Source organism: Heptranchias perlo, unplaced genomic scaffold (genome assembly GCF_035084215.1).
Source record: "Heptranchias perlo isolate sHepPer1 unplaced genomic scaffold, sHepPer1.hap1 HAP1_SCAFFOLD_367, whole genome shotgun sequence".
NCBI classification, from domain to species: domain Eukaryota; kingdom Metazoa; phylum Chordata; class Chondrichthyes; order Hexanchiformes; family Hexanchidae; genus Heptranchias; species Heptranchias perlo.
The window spans coordinates 222497-249349 of NW_027139379.1; the positions used below are offsets into that span (position 1 = coordinate 222497).

The 26853-nt window shown below is 58.1% G+C and overlaps 1 protein-coding gene across 1 annotated transcript in view; it reads right to left on the minus strand.

The window, feature by feature from the left end:
- The window catches only part of LOC137311614 (BTB/POZ domain-containing protein 9-like), a 152173-nt gene that overhangs the window by 114080 nt on the left and 11240 nt on the right, over window positions 1-26853 (minus strand). Inside the window, exon 3 of the mRNA XM_067978713.1 lies at window positions 5544-5907. Coding sequence (XP_067834814.1) covers window positions 5544-5907 — 364 coding nt within the window. The remainder of the gene's footprint in view (window positions 1-5543; window positions 5908-26853) is intronic.

The following is a 26853-nucleotide window of genomic DNA, read 5'->3' on the forward strand; positions in this document are numbered from 1 at the left end:
TGGTGTTCCCCAGGGGTCAGTATTAGGACCACTGCTCTTTTTGATATATATTAATGACCTGGACTGGGGTACTGAGGGTATAATTTCAAAGTTTACAGATGGCACGAAACTCGGAAATGTAACAAACAATGTGGAGGACAGTAACAGACTTCAGGTGGACATAGAATCATAGAAAGGTTACAGCACGGAGGGAGGCCTTTTCGCCCATCGAGTCCATGCCAACTCTTTGCAAGGGCAATCCAGCCAGTCCCACTCCCCCGCCTTTTCCCCCTAGCCCTGAAAATGTTTTCCTTTCAAGTATTTATCCAGTTCCCTTTTGAAGGCCATGATTGAATCTGCCTCCACCACCCCCTTGGGCAGTGCATTCCAGATCATAACCACTCGCTGTGTAAAAAAGTTTCTCCTCATCTCCCCTCTGGTTCTTTTGCCAATCACCTTAATTCTGTGTCCTCTGGTCCTTGACCCTTCCACCAATGGGAACAGTTTCTCTCTATCTACTCTGTCTGGACCCTTCATAATTTTGAACACCTCGATCAAATCTCCTCACAACCATCTCTGTTCCAAGGAGAACAACCCCAGCTTCTCCAGTCCATCCACGTAACTAAAGTCCCTCATCCCTGGAATCATTCTAGTAAATCTCTTCTGCACCCTCTCTAAGGCCTTCACATCTTTCCTAAAGTGCAGTTCCCAGAACTGGACACAATACTCCAACTGTGGCCGAACCAGTGTTTTATAAAGAATCCAGAGGTTATGGGTGAACGAGACAGTGTGGGTTAGGGTACAGGGGTTATGGGTGAGAGAGACAGTGTGGGTTAGAATACGGGGGTTATGGGTGAGTGAGACAGTGTGGGTTAGAATACGGGGGTTATGGGTGAGAGAGACAGTGTGGGTTAGAATACGGGGGTTATGGGTGAGTGAGACAGTGTGGGTTAGGATACAGGGGTTATGGGTGAGAGAGACAGTGTGGGTTAGAATACGGGGGTTATGGGTGAGTGAGACAGTGTGGGTTAGGATACAGGGGTTATGGGTGAGAGAGACAGTGTGGGTTAGGATACAGGGGTTATGGGTGAGAGAGACAGTGTGGGTTAGGATACAGGGGGTTATGGGTGAGAGAGACAGTGTGGGTTAGGATACAGGGGGTTATGGGTGAGAGAGACAGTGTGGGTTAGGATACAGGGGGTTATGGGTGAGAGAGACAGTGTGGGTTAGGATACAGGGGTTATGGGTGAGAGAGACAGTGTGGGTTAGGATACAGGGGTTATGGGTGAGAGAGACAGTGTGGGTTAGGATACAGGGGTTATGGGTGAGAGAGACAGTGTGGGTTAGGATACAGGGGGTTACGGGTGAGAGAGACAGTGCGGGTTAGGATACAGGGGGTTATGGGCGAGAGAGACAGTGTGGGTTAGGATACAGGGGTTATGGGTGAGAGAGACAGTGTGGGTTAGGATACAGGGGTTATGGGTGAGAGAGACAGTGTGGGTTAGGATACAGGGGTTATGGGTGAGAGGGACAGTGTGGGATAGGATACAGGGGTTATGGGTGAGTGAGACAGTGTGGGTTAGGATACAGGGGGTTATGGGTGAGTGAGACAGTGTGGGTTAGGATACAGGGGTTATGGGTGAGAGAGACAGTGTGGGTTAGGATACAGGGGTTATGGGTGAGAGAGACAGTGTGGGTTAGGATACAGGGGTTATGGGTGAGAGAGACAGTGTGGGTTAGGATACAGGGGTTATGGGTGAGTGAGACAGTGTGGGTTAGGATACAGGGGGTTATGGGTGAGAGAGACAGTGTGGGTTAGGATACAGGGGTTATGGGTGAACGAGACAGTGTGGGTTAGGGTACAGGGGTTATGGGTGAGAGAGACAGTGTGGGTTAGGATACAGGGGTTATGGGTGAGAGAGACAGTGTGGGTTAGGATACAGGGGTTATGGGTGAGAGAGACAGTGTGGGTTAGGATACAGGGGTTATGGGTGAACGAGACAGTGTGGGTTAGGATACAGGGGTTATGGGTGAGAGAGACAGTGCGGGTTAGGATACAGGGGGTTATGGGTGAGAGAGACAGTGTAGGTTAGGATACAGGGGGTTATGGGTGAGAGAGACAGTGTGGGTTAGGATACAGGGGTTATGGGTGAGTGAGACAGTGTGGGTTAGGATACAGGGGTTATGGGTGAGAGAGACAGTGTGGGTTAGGATACAGGGGGTTATGGGTGAGTGAGACAGTGTGGGTTAGGATACAGGGGTTATGGGTGAGAGAGACAGTGTGGGTTAGGATACAGGGGTTATGGGTGAGTGAGACAGTGTGGGTTAGGATACAGGGGGTTATGGGTGAGTGAGACAGTGTGGGTTAGGATACAGGGGGTTATGGGTGAGAGAGACAGTGTGGGTTAGGATACAGGGGGTTATGGGTGAGAGAGACAGTGTGGGTTAGGATACAGGGGGTTATGGGTGAGAGAGACAGTGTGGGTTAGGATACAGGGGGTTACGGGTGAGAGAGACAGTGTGGGTTAGGATACAGGGGGTTATGGGTGAGTGAGACAGTGTGGGTTAGGATACAGGGGTTATGGGTGAGAGAGACAGTGTGGGTTAGGATACAGGGGTTATGGGTGAGAGAGACAGTGTGGGTTAGGATACAGGGGTTATGGGTGAGAGAGACAGTGTGGGTTAGGGTACAGGGGTTATGGGTGAGAGAGACAGTGTGGGTTAGGATACAGGGGATTATGGGTGAGTGAGACAGTGTGGGTTAGGATACAGGGGTTATGGGTGAGAGAGACAGTGTGGGTTAGGATACAGGGGTTATGGGTGAGAGAGACAGTGTGGGTTAGGATACAGGGGGTTATGGGTGAGAGAGACAGTGTGGGTTAGGGTACAGGGGTTATGGGTGAGTGAGACAGTGTGGGTTAGGATACAGGGGTTATGGGTGAGTGAGACAGTGTGGGTTAGGATACAGGGGTTATGGGTGAGAGAGACAGTGTGGGTTAGGATACAGGGGTTATGGGTGAGAGAGACAGTGCGGGTTAGGATACAGGGGTTATGGGTGAGAGAGACAGTGTGGGTTAGGATACAGGGGGTTATGGGTGAGAGAGACAGTGTGGGTTAGGGTACAGGGGGTTATGGGTGAGAGAGACAGTGTGGGTTAGGATACAGGGGGTTATGGGTGAGAGAGACAGTGTGGGTTAGGATACAGGGGGTTATGGGTGAGAGAGACAGTGTGGGTTAGGATACAGGGGGTTATGGGTGAGAGAGACAGTGTGGGTTAGGATACAGGGGGTTATTGGTGAGAGAGACAGTGTGGGTTAGGATACAGGGGTTATGGGTGAGAGAGACAGTGTGGGTTAGGATACAGGGGTTATGGGTGAGAGAGACAGTGTGGGTTAGGATACAGGGGGTTATGGGTGAGAGAGACAGTGTGGGTTAGGGTACAGGGGGTTATGGGTGAGAGAGACAGTGTGGGTTAGGATACAGGGGTTATGGGTGAGTGAGACAGTGTGGGTTAGGATACAGGGGGTTATGGGTGAGAGAGACAGTGTGGGTTAGGATACAGGGGTTATGGGTGAGTGAGACAGTGTGGGTTAGGATACAGGGGGTTATGGGTGAGAGAGACAGTGTGGGTTAGGATACAGGGGGTTATGGGTGAGAGAGACAGTGTGGGTTAGGGTACAGGGGTTATGGGTGAACAAGACAGTGTGGGTTAGGATACAGGGGTTATGGGTGAGAGAGACAGTGTGGGTTAGGATACAGGGGTTATGGGTGAGAGAGACAGTGTGGGTTAGGATACAGGGGTTATGGGTGAGTGAGACAGTGTGGGTTAGGATACAGGGGTTATGGGTGAGAGAGACAGTGTGGGTTAGGATACAGGGGTTATGGGTGAGTGAGACAGTGTGGGTTAGGGTACAGGGGTTATGGGTGAGTGAGACAGTGTGGGTTAGGATACAGGGGGTTATGGGTGAGTGAGACAGTGTGGGTTAGGATACAGGGGTTATGGGTGAGAGAGACAGTGCGGGTTAGGATACAGGGGTTATGGGTGAGAGAGACAGTGTGGGTTAGGATACAGGGGTTATGGGTGAGAGAGACAGTGTGGGTTAGGATACAGGGGTTATGGGTGAGAGAGACAGTGTGGGTTAGGATACAGGGGTTATGGGTGAGAGAGACAGTGTGGGTTAGGATACAGGGGTTATGGGTGAGAGAGACAGTGCGGGTTAGGATACAGGGGGTTATGGGTGAGAGAGACAGTGTGGGTTAGGATACAGGGGTTATGGGTGAGAGAGACAGTGTGGGTTAGGATACAGGGGTTATGGGTGAGAGAGACAGTGTGGGTTAGGATACAGGGGTTATGGGTGAGAGAGACAGTGTGGGTTAGGATACAGGGGTTATGGGTGAGAGAGACAGTGTGGGTTAGGATACAGGGGGTTATGGGTGAGAGAGACAGTGTGGGTTAGGATACAGGGGTTATGGGTGAGAGAGACAGTGTGGGTTAGGATACAGGGGGTTATGGGTGAGAGAGACAGTGTGGGTTAGGATACAGGGGGTTATGGGTGAGTGAGACAGTGTGGGTTAGGATACAGGGGTTATGGGTGAGAGAGACAGTGTGGGTTAGGATACAGGGGGTTATGGGTGAGAGAGACAGTGTGGGTTAGGATACAGGGGGTTATGGGTGAGAGAGACAGTGTGGGTTAGGATACAGGGGTTATGGGTGAGAGAGACAGTGTGGGGGGCGCGAGGGCCGGGAGAGGGGGGCCGGGGGAGGGGGGCCGGGGGAGGGGGGCCGGGGGAGGGGGGCCGGGGGAGGGGGGCCGGGGGAGGGGCCGGGAGAGGGGGGCACGGGCGGGGGTGGGGACTGAAGACAATATTTAACTGGAGGAAATTGTGGCTCATCCATGTCTGGTTTTTGGAGAAGCAGTGTGAGAAATGAGAGGCAGTGGAGGGGTTGGGGGAGATGACTGTGAGGTCGAGCTGGGTGCGGTCAGTGTACATGTGGAATCTGACGTCGTGTTTTCGGTTGGTGTCACCGAGGGGCAGCATGTCGATGGGAAATGGGAGGGGGCCCAGGACAGATCCTCGGGGAACTCGAGAGGTAACGGTGAGGGAGCAGGAAGAGAAGACATTGCAGCAGATTCTCTGGCTGCGACTGGAGAGATAAGGATGGAACCAGGCGAGAGCAGTCCCACCCTGCTGGACGACGGAGGAGAGGTGTTGGAGGCGGATGGAGTGGTCGCCCGTATCGAAGGCTGTCGACAGGTGGGGAAGGATGGGGAGAGATAGTTTACCACGGTCACAGTCACACAGGATGTTGTCTGTGACTCTGATTCGGGCCGTTTCAGCTGCATTGGCTCGCAGGCCCGCTGAATAAGGACACAATTGTGCACAAGCCTTTCATCAAACACACTCTCCTCAGCTTTTCCACTGAGTAACTGAAATTTTTCTTATTAGCATTCCGAAAACACAGAGGCAACACCTGGAAGGGTTATATTAACAAGAATTTAGAGTTAAATCAGAATTAAAACTCAAATTTGAATAGTAAAGAATTGCTGCTGATCTGATCTCACCTTTGAGAGGGATAGGAAGCCTTCACTGGTAAGGACTGCCTTCGCATTCCTGTCCATGTACAGACAGCAGGTATTGGAAAGTTTGCGCAATGAATAAAGACTGGCCACATCATAAACCATGGAGACGTTACTGGTGCTCAGGATGGTGCAAAGATATTCAGATGTGGCATCTTCCAGCTCCGGGAATCCATATTTATGGGCGAGACTGAGGAAGTCCAACAACACCTCCTCCTTTTCATTACTGAGTGTGACCTGGCCGGTGTAAATGTATTTCAGTAGCATCGTAAATGCCTCTGCTGGTGTATCCTGCAGTGGGATTTCTGCTTGGGAATGTGACTCTCGCATTCCACCATATAATAAGGCCCTAGGGAGAGAGAGGGAAGTTAGTTGAGAAAACACTTCAGTCATTAAAGAGCCTGTTGTGTAGTGAGAACGATAATGACACGCTGCGTTTCGGCAGCACCTTTCACAGTGAGACGTTCCCAGGCACTTCACAGGAGCGATTATCAAACAAAATGTGAAACAAAACCACACAAAAGAGATATGAGGACAGGTGAGCAAAAGCTTCATCAAAGAGGGAGGTTTTCAGGAGCATCTTAAAGGAGGAGAGAGAGGGGGGGGGCAGGGGGGGGGGGGGGGCAGGGAGTGGGGGGGGGGGGGGGGGGGCGGGGGGGGGGGGAGGTTCAGGGAGTGGGGGGGGGGGGGGGCGGGGGGGGCAGGGGGGAGGTTCAGGGAGTGGGGGGGGGGGGAGTGGGGGGGGGGGCGGGGGGGAGGTTCAGGGAGTGGGGGGGGGGGCGGGGGGGGGCAGGGGGAGGTTCAGGGAGTGGGGGGGGGGGGGAGTGGGGGGGGGGCGGGGGGGGGGGGCATGGGGGAGGTTCAGGGAGTGGGGGGGGGGGGGGAGTGGGGGGGGGGGCGGGGGGGAGGTTCAGGGAGTGGGGGGGGGGGGGCGGGGGGGGCAGGGGGGAGGTTCAGGGAGTGGGGGGGGGGGGGGGAGTGGGGGGGGGGGGGAGTGGGGGGGGGGCGGCGAGGGGGGGGGGGGAGTGGGGGGGGGCGGCGAGGGGGGGGGGGGGGGAGTGGGGGGGGGCGGCGAGGGGGGGGGGCGGCGGCGAGGTGGGGGCGGTGAAGGTGGGGGGGGGGGGTGAAGGTGGGGGGGGGGGTGAAGGTGGGGGGGGGGGTGAAGGTGGGGGGGTGGTGAAGGTGGGGGGGGGGGTGGTGAAGGTGGGGGGGGGGGTGGTGAAGGTGGGGGGGGGGGTGGTGAAGGTGGGGGGGGGGGGTGGTGAAGGTGGGGGGGGGGGTGGTGAAGGTGGGGGGGGGGTGAAGGTGGGGGGGGGGCGGTGAAGGTGGGGGGGGTGAAGGTGGGGGGGGGGTGAAGGTGGGGGGGGGCGAAGGTGGGGGGGGGCGAAGGTGGGGGGGGGTGAAGGTGGGTGGGGGGGGGGGGGGGGGTTTGAACACAAGGATGAGAATTTTTTTTGTTGAACGAAGGCATTGCCAGACCGGGAGCCAATGTGGGTCAGTGAGCGCGGGGACTCGGTGAGCGCGGGGACACGGGGACTCGGTGAGCGCGGGGACCCGGTGAGCGCGGGGACACGGGGACTCGGTGAGCGCGGGGACTCGGTGAGCGCGGGGACTCGGTGAGCGCGGGGACCCGGTGAGCGCGGGGACACGGGGACTCGGTGAGCGCGGGGACCCGGTGAGCGCGGGGACACGGGGACTCGGTGAGCGCGGGGACTCGGTGAGCGCGGGGACACGGGGACTCGGTGAGCGCGGGGACTCGGTGAGCGCGGGGACCCGGTGAGCGCGGGGACACGGGGACTCGGTGAGCGCGGGGACTCGGTGAGCGCGGGGACTCGGTGAGCGCGGGGACTCGGTGAGCGCGGGGACCCGGTGAGCGCGGGGACCCGGTGAGCGCGGGGACTCGGTGAGCGCGGGGACCCGGTGAGCGCGGGGACTCGGTGAGCGCGGGGACACGGGGACCCGGTGAGCGCGGGGACTCGGTGAGCGCGGGGACTCGGTGAGCGCGGGGACCCGGTGAGCGCGGGGACACGGGGACTCGGTGAGCGCGGGGACTCGGTGAGCGCGGGGACTCGGTGAGCGCGGGGACACGGGGACTCGGTGAGCGCGGGGACTCGGTGAGCGCGGGGACTCGGTGAGCGCGGGGACCCGGTGAGCGCGGGGACACGGGGACTCGGTGAGCGCGGGGACTCGGTGAGCGCGGGGACTCGGTGAGCGCGGGGGACTCGGTGAGCGCGGGGACACGGGGACTCGGTGAGCGCGGGGACTCGGTGAGCGCGGGGACCCGGTGAGCGCGGGGACCCGGTGAGCGCGGGGACCCGGTGAGCGCGGGGACTCGGTGAGCGCGGGGACCCGGTGAGCGCGGGGACTCGGTGAGCGCGGGGACACGGGGACCCGGTGAGCGCGGGGACTCGGTGAGCGCGGGGACTCGGTGAGCGCGGGGACCCGGTGAGCGCGGGGACACGGGGACTCGGTGAGCGCGGGGACTCGGTGAGCACGGGGACTCGGTGAGCGCGGGGACCCGGTGAGCGCGGGGACCCGGTGAGCGCGGGGACTCGGTGAGCGCGGGGACTCGGTGAGCGCGGGGACCCGGTGAGAGCGGGGACTCGGTGAGCGCGGGGGACACGGGGACTCGGTGAGCGCGGGGACTCGGTGAGCGCGGGGACTCGGTGAGCGCGGGGACCCGGTGAGCGCGGGGACACGGGGACCCGGTGAGCGCGGGGACTCGGTGAGCGCGGGGACTCGGTGAGCGCGGGGACCCGGTGAGCGCGGGGACTCGGTGAGCGCGGGGACTCGGTGAGCGCGGGGGACACGGGGACCCGGTGAGCGCGGGGACCCGGTGAGCGCGGGGACTCGGTGAGCGCGGGGACTCGGTGAGCGCGGGGACTCGGTGAGCGCGGGGACCCGGTGAGCGCGGGGACCCGGTGAGCGCGGGGACTCGGTGAGCGCGGGGACCCGGTGAGCACGGGGACTCGGTGAGCGCGGGGACACGGGGACCCGGTGAGCGCGGGGACTCGGTGAGCGCGGGGACTCGGTGAGCGCGGGGACCCGGTGAGCGCGGGGACCCGGTGAGCACGGGGACTCGGTGAGCGCGGGGACACGGGGACCCGGTGAGCGCGGGGACCCGGTGAGCGCGGGGACCCGGTGAGCGCGGGGACCCGGTGAGCGCGGGGACCCGGTGAGCGCGGGGACCCGGTGAGCGCGGGGACTCGGTGAGCGCGGGGACACGGGGACTCGGTGAGCGCGGGGACTCGGTGAGCGCGGGGACCCGGTGAGCGCGGGGACACGGGGACTCGGTGAGCGCGGGGACTCGGTGAGCGCGGGGACTCGGTGAGCGCGGGGACCCGGTGAGCGCGGGGACTCGGTGAGCGCGGGGACTCGGTGAGCGCGGGGACCCGGTGAGCGCGGGGGACTCGGTGAGCGCGGGGACACGGGGACCCGGTGAGCGCGGGGACTCGGTGAGCGCGGGGACTCGGTGAGCGCGGGGACCCGGTGAGCGCGGGGACACGGGGACTCGGTGAGCGCGGGGACTCGGTGAGCGCGGGGACTCGGTGAGCGCGGGGGACCCGGTGAGCGCGGGGACTCGGTGAGCGCGGGGACTCGGTGAGCGCGGGGACCCGGTGAGCGCGGGACTCGGTGAGCGCGGGACACGGGGACTCGGTGAGCGCGGGGACTCGGTGAGCGCGGGGACCCGGTGAGCGCGGGGACACGGGGACCCGGTGAGCGCGGGGACTCGGTGAGCGCGGGGACTCGGTGAGCGCGGGGACTCGGTGAGCGCGGGGACTCGGTGAGCGCGGGGACCCGGGTGAGCGCGGGGACCCGGTGAGCGCGGGGACCGGTGAGCGCGGGGACCCGGTGAGCGCGGGGACACGGGGACCCGGTGAGCGCGGGGACTCGGTGAGCGCGGGGACTCGGTGAGCGCGGGGACTCGGTGAGCGCGGGGACTCGGTGAGCACGGGGACTCGGTGAGCGCGGGGACACGGGGACCCGGTGAGCGCGGGGACTCGGTGAGCGCGGGGACTCGGTGAGCGCGGGGACCCGGTGAGCGCGGGGACCCGGTGAGCACGGGGACTCGGTGAGCGCGGGGACACGGGGACCCGGTGAGCGCGGGGACCCGGTGAGCGCGAGGACCCGGTGAGCGCGGGGACCCGGTGAGCGCGGGGACTCGGTGAGCGCGGGGACCCGGTGAGCACGGGGTCACGGGGACTCGGTGAGCGCGGGGACCCGGTGAGCGCGGGGACACGGGGACTCGGTGAGCGCGGGGACTCGGTGAGCGCGGGGACCCGGTGAGCGCGGGGACCCGGTGAGCGCGGGGACTCGGTGAGCGCGGGGACTCGGTGAGCGCGGGGACACGGGGACCCGGTGAGCGCGGGGACCCGGTGAGCGCGGGGACCCGGTGAGCGCGGGACCCGGTGAGCGCGGGACACGGGGACTCGGTGAGCGCGGGGACTCGGTGAGCGCGGGGACTCGGTGAGCGCGGGGACACGGGGACTCGGTGAGCGCGGGGACTCGGTGAGCGCGGGGACTCGGTGAGCGCGGGGACCCGGTGAGCGCGGGGACATGGGGACTCGGTGAGCGCGGGGACTCGGTGAGCGCGGGGACTCGGTGAGCGCGGGGACTCGGTGAGCGCGGGGACCCGGTGAGCGCGGGGACCCGGTGAGCGCGGGGACTCGGTGAGCGCGGGGACCCGGTGAGCGCGGGGACTCGGTGAGCGCGGGGACACGGGGACCCGGTGAGCGCGGGGACTCGGTGAGCGCGGGGACTCGGTGAGCGCGGGGACTCGGTGAGCGCGGGGACCCGGTGAGCGCGGGGACACGGGGACTCGGTGAGCGCGGGGACTCGGTGAGCGCGGGGACTCGGTGAGCGCGGGGACCCGGTGAGCGCGGGGACTCGGTGAGCGCGGGGACTCGGTGAGCGCGGGGACCCGGTGAGCGCGGGGACTCGGTGAGCGCGGGGACACGGGGACCCGGTGAGCGCGGGGACTCGGTGAGCGCGGGGACTCGGTGAGCGCGGGGACTCGGTGAGCGCGGGGACCCGGTGAGCGCGGGGACACGGGGACCCGGTGAGCGCGGGGACTCGGTGAGCGCGGGGACTCGGTGAGCGCGGGGACCCGGTGAGCGCGGGGACTCGGTGAGCGCGGGGACTCGGTGAGCGCGGGGACCCGGTGAGCGCGGGGACACGGGGACCCGGTGAGCGCGGGGACTCGGTGAGCGCGGGGACTCGGTGAGCGCGGGGACTCGGTGAGCGCGGGGACCCGGTGAGCGCGGGGACCCGGTGAGCGCGGGGACTCGGTGAGCGCGGGGACCCGGTGAGCACGGGGACTCGGTGAGCGCGGGGACACGGGGACCCGGTGAGCACGGGGACTCGGTGAGCGCGGGGACTCGGTGAGCGCGGGGACCCGGTGAGCGCGGGGACCCGGTGAGCACGGGGACTCGGTGAGCGCGGGGACACGGGGACCCGGTGAGCGCGGGGACCCGGTGAGCGCGGGGACCCGGTGAGCGCGGGGACCCGGTGAGCGCGGGGACCCGGTGAGCACGGGGACACGGGGACTCGGTGAGCGCGGGGACCCGGTGAGCGCGGGGACACGGGGACTCGGTGAGCGCGGGGACTCGGTGAGCGCGGGGACCCGGTGAGCGCGGGGACTCGGTGAGCGCGGGGACTCGGTGAGCGCGGGGACACGGGGACCCGGTGAGCGCGGGGACCCGGTGAGCGCGGGGACCCGGTGAGCGCGGGGACCCGGTGAGCGCGGGGACTCGGTGAGCGCGGGGACCCGGTGAGCACGGGGACACGGGGACTCGGTGAGCACGGGGACCCGGTGAGCGCGGGGACCCGGTGAGCGCGGGGACCCGGTGAGCGCGGGGACCCGGTGAGCGCGGGGACTCGGTGAGCGCGGGGACACGGGGACTCGGTGAGCGCGGGGACTCGGTGAGCGCGGGGACACGGGGACTCGGTGAGCGCGGGGACACGGGGACTCGGTGAGCGCGGGGACACGGGGACTCGGGGACACGGGGACTCGGTGAGCGCGGGGACACGGGGACTCGGTGAGCGCGGGGACTCGGTGAGCGCGGGGACACGGGGACTCGGTGAGCACGGGGACACGGGGACTCGGGGACACGGGGACTCGGTGAGCGCGGGGACACGGGGACTCGGTGAGCGCGGGGACACGGGGACTCGGTGAGCGCGGGGACACGGGGACTCGGTGAGCGCGGGGAGACGGGGACTCGGTGAGCGCGGGGACACGGGGACTCGGTGAGCGCGGGGAGACGGGGACTCGGTGAGCGCGGGGACACGGGGACTCGGTGAGCGCGGGGACACGGGGACTCGGTGAGCGCGGGGACTCGGTTAGCGCGGGGACACGGGGACTCGGTGAGCGCGGGGACACGGGGACTCGGTGAGCGCGGGGACTCGGTGAGCGCGGGGACACGGGGACTCGGTGAGCGCGGGGACTCGGTGAGCGCGGGGACTCGGTGAGCGCGGGGACTCGGTGAGCGCGGGGACTCGGTGAGCGCGGGGACTCGGTGAGCGCGGGGACTCGGTGAGCGCGGGGACTCGGTGAGCGCGGGGACTCGGTGAGCGCGGGGACACGGGGACTCGGTGAGCGCGGGGACCCGGTGAGCGCGGGGACTCGGTGAGCGCGGGGACTCGGTGAGCGCGGGGACACGGTGAGCGCGGGGACCCGGTGAGCGCGGGGACCCGGTGAGCGCGGGGACTCGGTGAGCGCGGGGACTCGGTGAGCGCGGGGACACGGGGACTCGGTGAGCGCGGGGACCCGGTGAGCGCGGGGACTCGGTGAGCGCGGGGACCCGGTGAGCACGGGGACACGGGGACTCGGTGAGCACGGGGACCCGGTGAGCGCGGGGACCCGGTGAGCGCGGGGACCCGGTGAGCGCGGGGACCCGGTGAGCGCGGGGACTCGGTGAGCGCGGGGACACGGGGACTCGGTGAGCGCGGGGACTCGGTGAGCGCGGGGACACGGGGACTCGGTGAGCGCGGGGACACGGGGACTCGGTGAGCGCGGGGACACGGGGACTCGGGGACACGGGGACTCGGTGAGCGCGGGGACACGGGGACTCGGTGAGCGCGGGGACTCGGTGAGCGCGGGGACACGGGGACTCGGTGAGCACGGGGACACGGGGACTCGGGGACACGGGGACTCGGGGACACGGGGACTCGGTGAGCGCGGGGACACGGGGACTCGGTGAGCGCGGGGACACGGGGACTCGGTGAGCGCGGGGACACGGGGACTCGGTGAGCGCGGGGAGACGGGGACTCGGTGAGCGCGGGGACACGGGGACTCGGTGAGCGCGGGGAGACGGGGACTCGGTGAGCGCGGGGACACGGGGACTCGGTGAGCGCGGGGACACGGGGACTCGGTGAGCGCGGGGACTCGGTTAGCGCGGGGACACGGGGACTCGGTGAGCGCGGGGACACGGGGACTCGGTGAGCGCGGGGACTCGGTGAGCGCGGGGACACGGGGACTCGGTGAGCGCGGGGACTCGGTGAGCGCGGGGACTCGGTGAGCGCGGGGACTCGGTGAGCGCGGGGACTCGGTGAGCGCGGGGACTCGGTGAGCGCGGGGACTCGGTGAGCGCGGGGACTCGGTGAGCGCGGGGACTCGGTGAGCGCGGGGACACGGGGACTCGGTGAGCGCGGGGACCCGGTGAGCGCGGGGACTCGGTGAGCGCGGGGACTCGGTGAGCGCGGGGACACGGTGAGCGCGGGGACCCGGTGAGCGCGGGGACCCGGTGAGCGCGGGGACTCGGTGAGCGCGGGGACTCGGTGAGCGCGGGGACACGGGGACTCGGTGAGCGCGGGGACCCGGTGAGCGCGGGGACTCGGTGAGCGCGGGGACTCGGTGAACGCGGGGACACGGTGAGCGCGGGGACTCGGTGAGCGCGGGGACACGGTGAGCGCGGGGACACGGTGAGCGCGGGGACTCGGTGAGCGCGGGGACCCGGTGAGCGCGGGGACCCGGTGAGCGCGGGGACCCGGTGAGCGCGGGGACCCGGTGAGCGCGGGGACCCGGTGAGCGCGGGGACACGGTGAGCGCGGGGACCCGGTGAGCGCGGGGACTCGGTGAGCGCGGGGACACGGTGAGCGCGGGGACTCGGTGAGCGCGGGGACTCGGTGAGCGCGGGGACTCGGTGAGCGCGGGGGACCCGGTGAGCGCGGGGACACGGGGACTCGGTGAGCGCGGGGACCCGGTGAGCGCGGGGACCCGGTGAGCGCGGGGACCCGGTGAGCGCGGGGACACGGTGAGCGCGGGGACCCGGTGAGCGCGGGGACTCGGTGAGCGCGGGGACACGGTGAGCGCGGGGACACGGTGAGCGCGGGGACTCGGTGAGCGCGGGGACCCGGTGAGCGCGGGGACACGGGGACTCGGTGAGCGCGGGGACCCGGTGAGCGCGGGGACCCGGTGAGCGCGGGGACCCGGTGAGCGCGGGGACACGGTGAGCGCGGGGACCCGGTGAGCGCGGGGACTCGGTGAGCGCGGGGACACGGTGAGCGCGGGGGACACGGTGAGCGCGGGGACCCGGTGAGCGCGGGGACCCGGTGAGCGCGGGGACCCGGTGAGCGCGGGGACACGGTGAGCGCGGGGACCCGGTGAGCGCGGGGACTCGGTGAGCGCGGGGACACGGTGAGCGCGGGGACACGGTGAGCGCGGGGACTCGGTGAGCGCGGGGACTCGGTGATACGAACACCAGGGATAATTCCTGTCTGAGTGAAAAATATCAGAATAAAACAGGATTCTAATTTGAGCACCGAGTGTTGGAATCAAACCTTCCCAAACGGAAAGAAAAGGTCCCTGCACCCGAGACATTTCCACAACCCTCACGCTGCATCCAACACCAACTTGCATCAAGAGTTGGCTTGAGACTGTCGGAACATTCCCGGTATGTGCAGCCATAGGAAGGTAAGTGGGAGAACACATCGAATGGCCAGAGTGAGCTCCTCATTATGTACGAAATATCCACGTCCTTCACTGGTTCAGCAGGTTCAGTGGAGGAATTATTGATGGTTGTTATGGGTCTCTCCAGGACAGGAAGAGAGGGAAGGCAGTGAAATAGTTTTTACATGTGGGGGGGCCTGTAAAAACACCAGGAAATTAATCCCAGGGATTGCAGTTCCCCAGATACTAAACGAGAAAGAGGGACTTGCAGTACAAACAAAGCCATTCAGCCAATCACTCGTCTTTTCCAAAGAGCGATTGATTTAATCCCGTTTCTTGCCTCCGCCCCCCCCCCCGCTGCCTCCGCCCCCGCCTCCCCCCCCCCCCGCCTCCCCCCCCGCCTCCCCCGCCCCGCTGCCTCCGCGCTGCCTCCCCCCCCGCCTCCCCCGCCCCGCTGCCTCCATGCTGCCTCCGCCCCCGCCCCGCTGCCTCCGCGCTGCCTCCGCCCCCGCCTCCCCCGCCCCGCTGCCTCCGCGCTGCCTCCGCCCCCGCCTCCCCCGCCTCCGCGCTGCCTCCGGCCCCGCCTCCCCCGCCCCGCTGCCTCCGGCCCCGACCCACCCCCTCCCCACCAGCCCCACTCCCGCCACCTCCGCCCATATAAAACACTGGTTCGACCACAACTGGAGTATTGTGTCCAGTTCTGGGCACCACACTTTAGGAAAGATGTGAAGGCCTTAGAGAGGGTGCAGAGGAGATTTACTAGAATGATTCCAGGGATGAGGGACTTTAGTTACGTGGATAGACTGGAGAAGCTGGGGTTGTTCTCCTTGGAACAGAGACAGTTGCGAGGAGATTTGATCGAGGTGTTCAAAATCATGAAGGGTCGAGACAGAGTAGATAGAGAGAAACTGTTCCCATTGGCGGAAGGGTCAAGAACCAGAGGACACAGATTTAAGGTGACATGAGGAGAAACTTTTTTACACAGCGAGTGGTTAGGATCAGGAATGCACTGCCCGAGGGGGTGGTGGAGGCAGATTCAATCATGGCCTTCAAAAGGGAACTGGATAAGTACTTGAAAGGAAAAAATATTCAGGGCTACGGGGATAGGGCGGGGGAGTGGGACTGGCTGGATTGGTCTTACAGAGAGCCAGCACGGGCTCGATGGGCCCGAATGGCCTCCTTCTGTGCTGTAACGTTTCTATGATTCTATGACTAGCATAGATGCATCTGCCTCCCTTACAGGCAGAGACAGAAGAAATTATAATCGGGAATAAGTAAATGGCAGAGATGTTGAACAAATATTTTGTATCTTTCTTCACAGTAGAAGACACAAAAAAAATACTGGAAATAATGGGGAACCAAGGGTCCAATGAGAGTGAGGAACTTAAAATAACTAAGATTAGGAAAGAAAAATTACTGGAGAAATTAATGGGACGAAAAGCCGATTAATCCCCTGGACATGGTGGCCGACATCCTAGGGTTTTAAAAGGGGTGGCTGCAGCAATAGAAATTACGAAAGTATGAGGTGCGAGTTGGCTATGATAGATTGGGGAACTTTACTAAAAGGGATGATGGTGGATAGGCAATGGCTAATATTTAAAGAACGTGTGCAGGAATTACAACAATTATTCATTCCTGTCTGGCGCAAAAATAAACCAGGAAAGGTGGCTCAACCGTGGCTTACAAAAGAAATTAGGGATAGTATTAGATCCAAAGAGGAGACATATAAAATTGCCAGAAAATGCAGCAAGCCTGAGGTTTGGGAGCAGTTCAGAATTCAGCAAAGGAGGACAAAGAGATTGATTAAGAGGGGATAAACCCATCTGGTTCACTAATGTCCTTTCAGGAAGGAAACCTGCCGTCCTTACCCAGTCTGGCCAAAATGTGACTCCAGACCCACAGCAATGTGGTTGATTCTGAAATGGCCGAGCAAGTCACTCAGTTGTAAAATCTCGTTAAAAAAAGTCACAATAAGAATAAAACCGGGCAGACCACTAGGCACCGGACACGACAAAGGCAAACCAAGCCCAGTCGACCCTGCAAAGTCCTCCTCACTAACATCTGGGGACTTGTGCCAAAATTGGGAGAGCTGTCCCACAGACTAGTCAAGCAACAGCCTGACATAGAAATACTCACAGAATCATATCTTTCAGCCAACGTCCCAGACTCTCCCATCACAGACAGCTGAGAGGAGCCGAGCCGAGCGGAGGGAGCGTCCGATAAAAGGCGGGATTTCAGAGCGCTGAGAGGAGCCGAGCCGAGTGGAGGGAGCGTCCGATAAAAGGCGGGATTTCAGAGCGCTGAGAACAGCTGAGAGGAGCCGAGCCGAGCGGAGGGAGCGTCCGATAAAAGGCGGGATTTCAGAGCGCTGAGAGGAGCCGAGCCGAGCGGAGGGAGCGTCCGATAAAAGGCGGGATTTCAGAGCGCTGAGAACAGCTGAGAGGAGCCGAGCCGAGCGGAGGGAGCGTCCGATAAAAGGCGGGATTTCAGAGCGCTGAGAACAGCTGAGAGGAGCCGAGCCGAGCGGAGCTGCGACCGAGTTCGAAGTGACGTCAGGAATCAGATCGGGACGCGACACAGGGGAGGCACCTGATTGGTGAGTAGGTTCAGGTGAGTATTTCTACTTATCTACAGTAACTGAAGTAAAAGGAAAGGGAAGGTCTGCAGGTCTTATAGGAAGTAGCGTTTATTTTTTAGTGAATCAAGGTCCCTAGTGTAGTTAACATTCTCTAAATTGAGAACAATTTAAAGGAGTAAACTCCTTAAAGGGAGTGGTAAGTAGTTTTTCTTTCCTTTTTTTTTCTCTTGACATTGTAGTTGTTCTTAAGCTAATTTAAGGGTTAAGTCATGGCAGGAGATCCCAGCGCCGTGTCATGTTCCTCTTGTGGGATGTGGGAATTCAGGGATCCTTCCTGTATCCCTGATTCCTTCACCTGCGGGAAGTGTGTCCAGCTGCAGCTATTGTTTGACCGCTTGACGGCTCTGGAGCTGCGGATGGACTCACTTTGGAGCATCCGCGATGCTGAGAAAGTCGTGGATAGCACGTTCAGTGAGTTGGTCACACCGCAGATAAAAATTACTGAGGGAGATAGTGAATGGGTGACCAACAGACAGAGGAAGAGTAGGAAGGCAGTGCAGGGGTCCCCTGCGGTCATCTCCCTCCAAAACAGGTATACCGTTTTGGATACTGTTGGCGGAGATGGCTCACCAGGGGAAGGTGGCAGTGGCCAGGTTCATGGCACCGTGGCTGGCTCTGCTGCACAGGAGGGCAGGAAAAAGAGTGGCAGAGCTATAGTGATAGGGGACTCGATTGTAAGGGGAATAGACAGGCGTTTCTGCGGACGCAACCGAGACTCCAGGATGGTATGTTGCCTCCCTGGTGCAAGGGTCAAGGATGTCTCGGAGCGGCTGCAGGACATTCTGGAGGGGGAGTGTGAACAGCCAGTTGTCGTGGTGCATATAGGCACCAACGATATAGGTAAAAAACAGGATGAGGTCCTACAAGCTGAATTTAGGGAGTTAGGAGTTAAACTAAAGAGTAGGACCTCAAAGGTAGTAATCTCAGGATTGCTACCAGTGCCACGGGTTAGTCAGAGTAGGAATGACAGGATAGCTAGGATGAATACGTGGCTTGAGAGATGGTGCAAGCTGGAGGGATTCAAATTCCTGGGCCATTGGAACCGGTTCTGGGGGAGGTGGGACCAGTACAAATTGGACGGTCTGCATCTGGGCAGGACTGGAACCAATGTCCTAGGGGGAGTGTTTGCCAGTGCTGTTGGGGAGGGTTTAAACTAATGTGGCAGGGGGATGGGAACCGATGCAGGAAGTCAGTGGGAAATAAAGTGGTGACAGAAACAAAAGGCAGTAAGGGAGAGTGTACAGAACATGACCGGACAGATGGTCTGAGAAAGCAGGGCAAAGACCAAGGGAAGTCTAGATTAAACTGCATTTATTTCAATGCAAGAAGTCTGATGGGCAAGGCAGATGAACTCAGGGCATGGATGGGTACATGGGACTGGGATGTTATAGCTGTTACTGAAACATGGCTAAGGGAGGGGCAGGACTGGCAGCTCAATGTTCCAGGGTACAGATGCTATAGGAAAGATAGAGCAGGAGGTAAGAGAGGAGGGGGAGTTGCGTTCTTGATTAGGGAGAACATCACGGCAGTAGTGAGAGGGGATATATCCGAGGGTTCGCCCACTGAGTCCATATGGGTAGAACTGAAAAATAAGAAGGGAGAGATCACTTTGATAGGATTGTACTACAGACCCCCAAATAGTCAACGGGAAATTGAGGAGCAAATATGTAAGGAGATTACAGACAGCTGCAAGAAAAATAGGGTGGTAATAGTAGGGGACTTTAACTTTCCCAACATTGACTGGGACAGCCATAGCATTAGGGGCTTGGATGGAGAGAAATTTGTTGAGTGTATTCAGGAGGAATTTCTCATTCAGTATGTGGATGGCCCGACTAGAGAGAACATAAGAACATAAGAAATTGGAGCAGGAGTAGGCCAATCGGCCCCTCGAGCCTGCTCCGCCATTCAATAAGATCATGGCTGATCTGATCCCAACCACAAATCTAAAGAACACAAGAAGTCGGAGCAGGACCCGGCCACATAGCCCCTGGGCCCTCTCCGCCACCCACAGGGCATTGACCGATCCGAACTCAGCTTCATGTCCAATTTCCTGCCCGCTCCCCATAACCCCTAATTCCCTTTACTTCTAGGAAACTGTCTATTTCTGTTTTAAATTTATCTAATGATGTAGCTTCCACAGCTTCCTGGGGCAGCAAATTCCACAGACCTACCACCCTCTGAGTGAAGAAGTTTCTCCTCATCTCAGTTTTGAAAGAGCAGCCCCTTATTCTAAGATTATGCCCCCTAGTTCTAGTTTCACCCATCTTTGGGAACATCCTTACTGCATCCACCCGATCAAGACCCTTCACAATCTTATATGTTTCAATAAGATCGCCTCTCATTCTTCTGAACTCCAATGAGTAGAGTCCCAATCTACTCAACCTCTCCTCATATGTCCGCCCCCTCATCCCCGGGATTAACCGAGTGAACCTTCTTTGTACTGCCTCGAGAGCAAGTATGTCTTTTCTTAAGTATGGAGACCAAAACTGTATGCAGTATTCCAGGTGCGGTCTCACCAATACCTTATATAACTGCAGCAATACCTCCTTGTTTTTATATTCTATCCCCCTAGCAATAAAAGCCAACATTCCGTTGGCTTTCTTGATCACCTGCTGCACCTGCATACCAACTTTTTGATTTTCTTGCACTAGGACCCCCAGATCCCTTTGTACTGCACTACTTTCCAGTCTCTCGCCATTAAGAAAATAACTTGCTCTCTGATTTTTCCTGCCAAAGTGCATAACCTCACATTTTCCAATATTATATTGCATCTGCCAAATCTCCGCCCACTCACCCAGCCTGTCTATATCCCCTTGCAGGTTTTTTATGTCCTCCTCACTCTCTACTTTCCCTCCCATCTTTGTATCATCTGCAAATTTTAATATGTTGCACTCGGTCCCCTCCTCCAAATCGTTAATATAGATTGTAAAGAGTTGGGGACCCAGCACCGACCCCTGTGGAACACCACTGGTTACTGGTTGCCAGTCCGAAAATGAACCATTTATCCCAACTCTCTGCTTCCTGTTCGATAACCAATCCTCCACCCATGCCAGAATATTACCCCCAATCCCGTGATTTTTTATCTTAAGTAATAATCTTTTATGTGGCACCTTGTCGAATGCCTTCTGGAAGTCTAAATACACTACGTCCACTGGTTCCCCTTTATCCACCCTATACGTTATATCCTCGAAGAACTCAAGCAAATTTGTCAGACATGACTTCCCCTTCATAAAGCCATGCTGACTTTGTCCTATTAAATTATGCTTATCTAAATGTTCCGTTACTGTCTCCTTAATAATGGACTCCAAAATTTTACCCACCACAGATGTTAAGCTAACTGGCCTATAATTTCCAGCCTTCTGCCTACTACCCTTTTTAAATAACGGTGTTACATTAGCAGTTTTCCAATCTGCCGGGACCTCTCCTGAGTCCAGGGAATTTTGGAAAACTATCACCAAAGCATCCACAATCCCTACTGCCACTTCCCTCAAGACCCTAGGATGGAAGCCATCAGGTCCAGGGGATTTATCCGCCTTGAGTCCCATTATTTTACTGAGTACCATCTCTTGAGTGATTTTAATCGTATTTAGCTCCTCCCCCCCGAGAGTCCCCTGTTTGTCCAGTGTTGGGATATTCTTAGTGTCCTCTACTGTAAAGACTGAAACAAAATATTTGTTCAGCATTTTTGCCATCTCCATGTTTCCCACCATTAATTTCCCGGTCTCATCCTCTAAGGGACCTATGTTTGCCTTAGCCACCCTTTTTCTTTTTATATAACTTTTTATATAGGGGGCAAAACTTGACCTCCTCTTGGGAAATAAGGAAGGGCAGGTGACAGAAGTGTTAGTGAGGGATCACTTTGGGACCAGTGATCATAATTCCATTAGTTTTAAGATAGCTATGGAGAAGGATAGGTCTGGCCCAAAAGTTAAAATTCTAAATTGGGGAAAGGCCAATTTTGATGGTATTAGACAGGAACTTTCAGAAGTTGATTGGGAGAGTCTGTTGGCAGGCAAAGGGACGTCTGGTAAGTGGGAGGCTTTCAAAAGTGTGTTAACCAGGGTTCAGGGTAAGCACATTCCTTATAAAGTGAAGGGCAAGGCTGGTAGAAGTAGGGAACCTTGGATGACTCGGGAGATTGAGGCACTAGTCAAAAATAAGAAGGAGGCATATGACATGCATAGGCAGCTGGGATCAAGTGGATCCCTTGAAGAGTATAGAGATTGCCGGAGTAGAGTTAAGAGAGAAATCAGGAGGGCAAAAAGGGGATATGAGATTGCTTTGGCAGATCAGGCAAAGGTGAATCCAAAGAGCTTCTACAAATACATAAAGGGCAAAAGGGTAACTAGGGAGAGAGTAGGGCCTCTTAAGGATCAACAAGGTCATCTATGTGCGGAACCACAAGAGATGGGTGAGATCCTGAATGAATATTTCACATCGGTATTTACGGTTGAGAAAGGCATGGATGTTAGGGAACTTGGGGAAATAAATAGTGATGTCTTGAGGAGTGTACATATTACAGAGAGGGAGGTGCTGGAAGTCTTAACGCGCATCAAGGTAGATAAATCTCCGGGACCTGATGAAATGTATCCCAGGACGTTATGGGAGGTTAGGGAGGAAATTGCGGGTCCCCTAGCAGAGATATTTGAATCATCCACCGCTACAGGTGAGGTGCCTGAAGATTGGAGGGTAGCAAATGTTGTGCCTTTGTTTAAGAAGGGCAGCAGGGAAAAGCCTGGGAACTACAGACCAGTGAGCCTGACATCTGTAGTGGGTAAGTTGTTAGAGGGTATTCTGAGGGACAGAATCTACAGGCATTTGGAGAGGCAGGGACTAATTAGGAACAGTCAGCATGGTTTTGTGAGAGGAAAATCATGTCTCACGAATTTGATTGAGTTTTTTGAAGGGGTAACCAAGAAGATAGATGAGGGCTGTGCAGTAGACGTGGTCTACATGGACTTCAGCAAAGCATTTGACAAGGTACCGCATGGTAGGTTGTTACATAAGGTTAAATCTCATGGGATCCAAGGTGAGGTAGCCAATTGGATACAAAATTGGCTTGACGACAGAAGACAGAGGGTGGTTGTCGAGGGTTGTTTTTCAAACTGGATGCCTGTGTCCAGCGGTGTGCCTCAGGGATCGGTGCTGGGTCCGCTGTTATTTGTTATTTATATTAATGATTTGGATGAGAATTTAGGAGGCATGGTTAGTAAGTTTGCAGATGACACCAAGATTGGTGGCATTGTGGACAGTGAAGAAGGTTATCTAGGATTGCAACGGGATCTTGATAAATTGGGCCAGTGGGCCGATGAATGGCAGATGGAGTTTAATTTAGATAAATGTGAGGTGATGCATTTTGGTAGATCGAATCGGGCCAGGACCTACTCCGTTAATGGTAGGGCGTTGGGGAGAGTTATAGAACAAAGAGATCTAGGAGTACAGATTCATAGCTCCTTGAAAGTGGAGTCACAGGTGGATAGGGTGGTGAAGAAGGCATTCAGCATGCTTGGTTTCATTGGTCAGAACATTGAATGCAGGAGTTGGGATGTCTTGTTGAAGTTGTACAGGGCATTGGTGAGGCCACACTTGGAGTACTGTGTACAGTTCTGGTCACCCTATTATAGAAAGGATATTATTAAACTAGAAAGAGTGCAGAAAAGATTTACTAGGATGCTACCGGGACTTGATGGTTTGACTTACAGGGAGAGGTTAGACAAACTGGGACTTTATTCCCTGGAGAGTAGGAGGTTAAGGGGTGATCTTATAGAAGTCTATAAAATAATGAGGGGCATAGATAAGGTCGATAGTCAAAATCTTTTCCCAAAGGTAGGGGAGTCTATAACGAGGGGGCACAGATTTAAGGTGAGAGGGGAGAGATACAAAAGGATCCAGAGGGGCAATTTTTTCACTCAAAGGGTGGTGAGTGTCTGGAACGAGCTGCCAGAGGCAGTAGTAGAGGCGGGTACAATTTTGTCTTTTAAAAAGCATTTGGACAGTTACATGGGGAAGATGGGTATCGAGGGATATGGGCCAAGTGCAGGCAATTGGGACTAGCTTAGTGGTATAAACTGGGCGACATGGACATGTTGGGCCGAAGGGCCTGTTTCCATGTTGTAACTTCTATGATTCTATGATCACCATCCCTGGGTATGTCCTGTCCCACCGGCAGGACAGACCCACCAGAGGTGGCGGTACAGTGATATACAGTCAGGAGGGAGTGGCCCTGGGAGTCCTCAACATTGACTCTGGACCACATGAAATCTCATGGCATCAGGTCAAACATGGGCAAGGAAACCTCCTGCTGATTACCACCTACCGTCCTCCCTCAGCTGATGAATCAGTCCTCCTCCATGTTGAACACCACTTGGAGGAAGCACTGAGGGTAGCAAAGGCACAAAATGTACTCTGGGTGGGGGACTTCAATGTCCATCACCAAGAGTGGCTCGGTAGCACCACCACTGACCGAGCTGGCCGAGTCCTGAAGGACATAGCTGCCAGACTGGGCCTGCGGCAGGTGGTGAGCGAACCAACACGAGGGAAAAACCTACTTGACCTCGTCCTCACCAATCTACCTGTCGCAAATGCATCTGTCCATGACAGTATTGGTAGGAGTGACCACCGCACAGTCCTCGTGGAGACGAAGTCCCGTTTTCGCACTGAGGACACCATCCAACGTGTTGTGTGGCACTACCACCGTGCTAAATGGGATAGATTCAGAACAGATCTAGCAGCTCAAAATTGGGCATCCATGAGGCACTGTGGGCCATCAGCAGCAGCAGAATTGTATTCCACCACAATCTGTAACCTCATGGCCCGGCATATTCCTCACTCTACCATTACAAACAAGCCAGGGGATCAACCCTGGTTCAATGAGGAGTGTAGAAGAGCATGCCAGGAGCAGCACCAGGCGTACCTAAAAATGAGGTGCCAAACTGATGAAGCTACAACTCAGGACGACATGCATGCTAAACAGCAGAAGCAACATGCTATAGACAGAGTTAAGCGATTCCACAACCAACGGATCAGATCAAAGCTCTGCAGTCCTGCCACATCCAGTCGTGAATGGTGGTGGACAATTAAACAACTAACGGGAGGAGGAGGCTCTGCAAACATCCCCATTCTCAATGATGGCGGAGTCCAGCACGTGAGTGCAAAAGACAAGGCTGAAGCGTTTGCAACCATCTTCAGCCAGAAGTGCCGAGTGGATGATCCATCTCGGCCTCCTCCCGATATCCCCACCATCACGGAAGCCAGTCTTCGGCCAATTCGATTCACTCCACGTGATATCAAGAAACGGCTGAGTGCACTGGATACAGCAAAGGCTATGGGCCCCGACAACATCCCAGCTGTAGTGCTGAAGACTTGTGTTCCAGAACTAGCTGCGCCTCTAGGCAAGCTGTTCCAGTACAGCTACAACACTGGCATCTACCCGACAATGTGGAAAATTGCCCAGGTATGTCCTGTCCACAAAAAGCAGGACAAATCCAATCCGGCCAATTACCGCCCCATCAGTCTACTCTCAATCATCAGCAAAGTGATGGAAGGTGTCGTCGACAGTGCTATCAAGCGGCACTTACTCACCAATAACCTGCTCACCGATGCTCAGTTTGGGTTCCGCCAGGACCACTCGGCTCCAGACCTCATTACAGCCTTGGTCCAAACATGGACAAAAGAGCTGAATTCCAGAGGTGAGGTGAGAGTGACTGCCCTTGACATCAAGGCAGCATTTGACCGAGTGTGGCACCAAGGAGCCCTAGTAAAATTGAAGTCAATGGGAATCAGGGGGAAAACTCTCCAGTGGCTGGAGTCATACCGAGCACAAAGGAAGATGGTAGTGGTTGTTGGAGGCCAATCATCTCAGCCCCAGGACATTGCTGCAGGAGTTCCTCAGGGCAGTGTCCTAGGCCCAACCATCTTCAGCTGCTTCATCAATGACCTTCCCTCCATCATAAAGTCAGAAATGGGGATGTTCGCTGATGACTGCACAGTGTTCAGTTCCATTCACAACCCCTCAAATAATGAAGCAGTCCGAGCCCGCATGCAGCAAGACCTGGACAACATCCAGGCTTGGGCTGATAAGTGGCAAGTAACATTCGTGCCAGATAAGTGCCAGGCAATGACCATCTCCAACAAGAGAGAGTCTAACCACCTCCCCTTGACATTCAACGGCATTACCATCGCCGAATCCCCCACCATCAACATCCTGGGGGTCACCATTGACCAGAAACTTAACTGGACCAGCCATATAAATACTGTGGCTACGAGAGCAGGTCAGAGGCTGGGTATTCTGCGGCGAGTGACTCACCTCCTGACTCCCCAAAGCCTTTCCACCATCTACAAGGCACAAGTCAGGAGCGTGATGGAATACTCTCCACTTGCTTGGATGAGTGCAGCTCCAACAACACTCAAGAAGCTCGACACCATCCAAGATAAAGCAGCCCGCTTGATTGGCACCCCATCCACCACCCTAAACATTCACTCCCTTCACCACCGGCGCACCGTGGCTGCAGTGTGCACCATCCACAGGATGCACTGCAGCAACTCGCCAAGGCTTCTTCGACAGCACCTCCCAAACCCGCGACCTCTACCACCGAGAAGGACAAGAGCAGCAGGCGCATGGGAACAACACCACCTGCACGTTCCCCTCCAAGTCACACACCATCCCGACTTGGAAATATATCGCCGTTCCTTCATTTGTCGCTGGGTCAAAATCCTGGAACTCCCTTCCTAACAGCATTGTGGGAGAACCGTCACCACACGGACTGCAGCGGTTCAAGGCGGCGGCTCACCACCACCTTCTCAAGGGCAATTAGGGATGGGCAATAAATGCCGGCCTCGCCAGCGACGCCCACATCCCATGAACGAATAAAAAACAAGAGTATGAGAGTAAACTATCAGGGAACATAAAAACTGACTGTCAAAGCTTCAATAAATATGTCAAGAGAAAAAGATTAGTGCAGACAAATGTAGGTCCCTTACAGTCAGAAATGGGGGAAATTATAATGGGGAACAAAGAAATGGCAGAACAATTAAACACATACTTTGGTTCTGTCTGGCTCTCTGTAAGACCAATCCAGCCAGTCCCACTCCCCCGCCCTTTCCCCGTAGCCCTGCAAATTTTTTCCTTTCAAGTACTTGTCCAGTTCCCTTTTGAAGGCCATGATTGAATCTGCCTCCACCACCCCCTCGGGCAGTGCATTCCAGATCCTAAACACTCGCTGAGCATTGGTCGTGATCTTCCAGAATTCCCTAGATTCTGGAACAGTCCCCGTGGATTGGAAGGTAGCAAATGTAACCCCAATATTCAAGAAAGGAGGGAAAGGGAAAACAGGGAACTACAGGCCAGTTAGCCTGAAAACAGGGAACTACAGGCCAGTTAGCCTGACATCAGTCGTCAGGAAAATGTAGAATCCATTATTAAGGAAGTGGTAACAGGACACATAGAAAATCATAATATGATCAGGCAGAGTCAACATGGTTTTATGAAAGGGAAATCGTGTTTGACAAATTTATGGGAGTTTTTTATCGGGCAGGGTAGATGAAGGGGAACCAGTGGATGTATATTTGAATTTTTAAAAAGGCATTCGATAAGGTGCCACATAAAAGGTTGTTACACAAGATAAGGGCTCATGGGATTGGGGGTAATATATTAGCATGGATAGAGGATTGGTTAATGGACAGAAAACAGAGAGTAGGGATAAACGGGTCATTCTCAGGTTGTCAGGCTGTAACTAGTGGGGTGCTGCAAGGATCAGTGCTTGGGCCTCAGC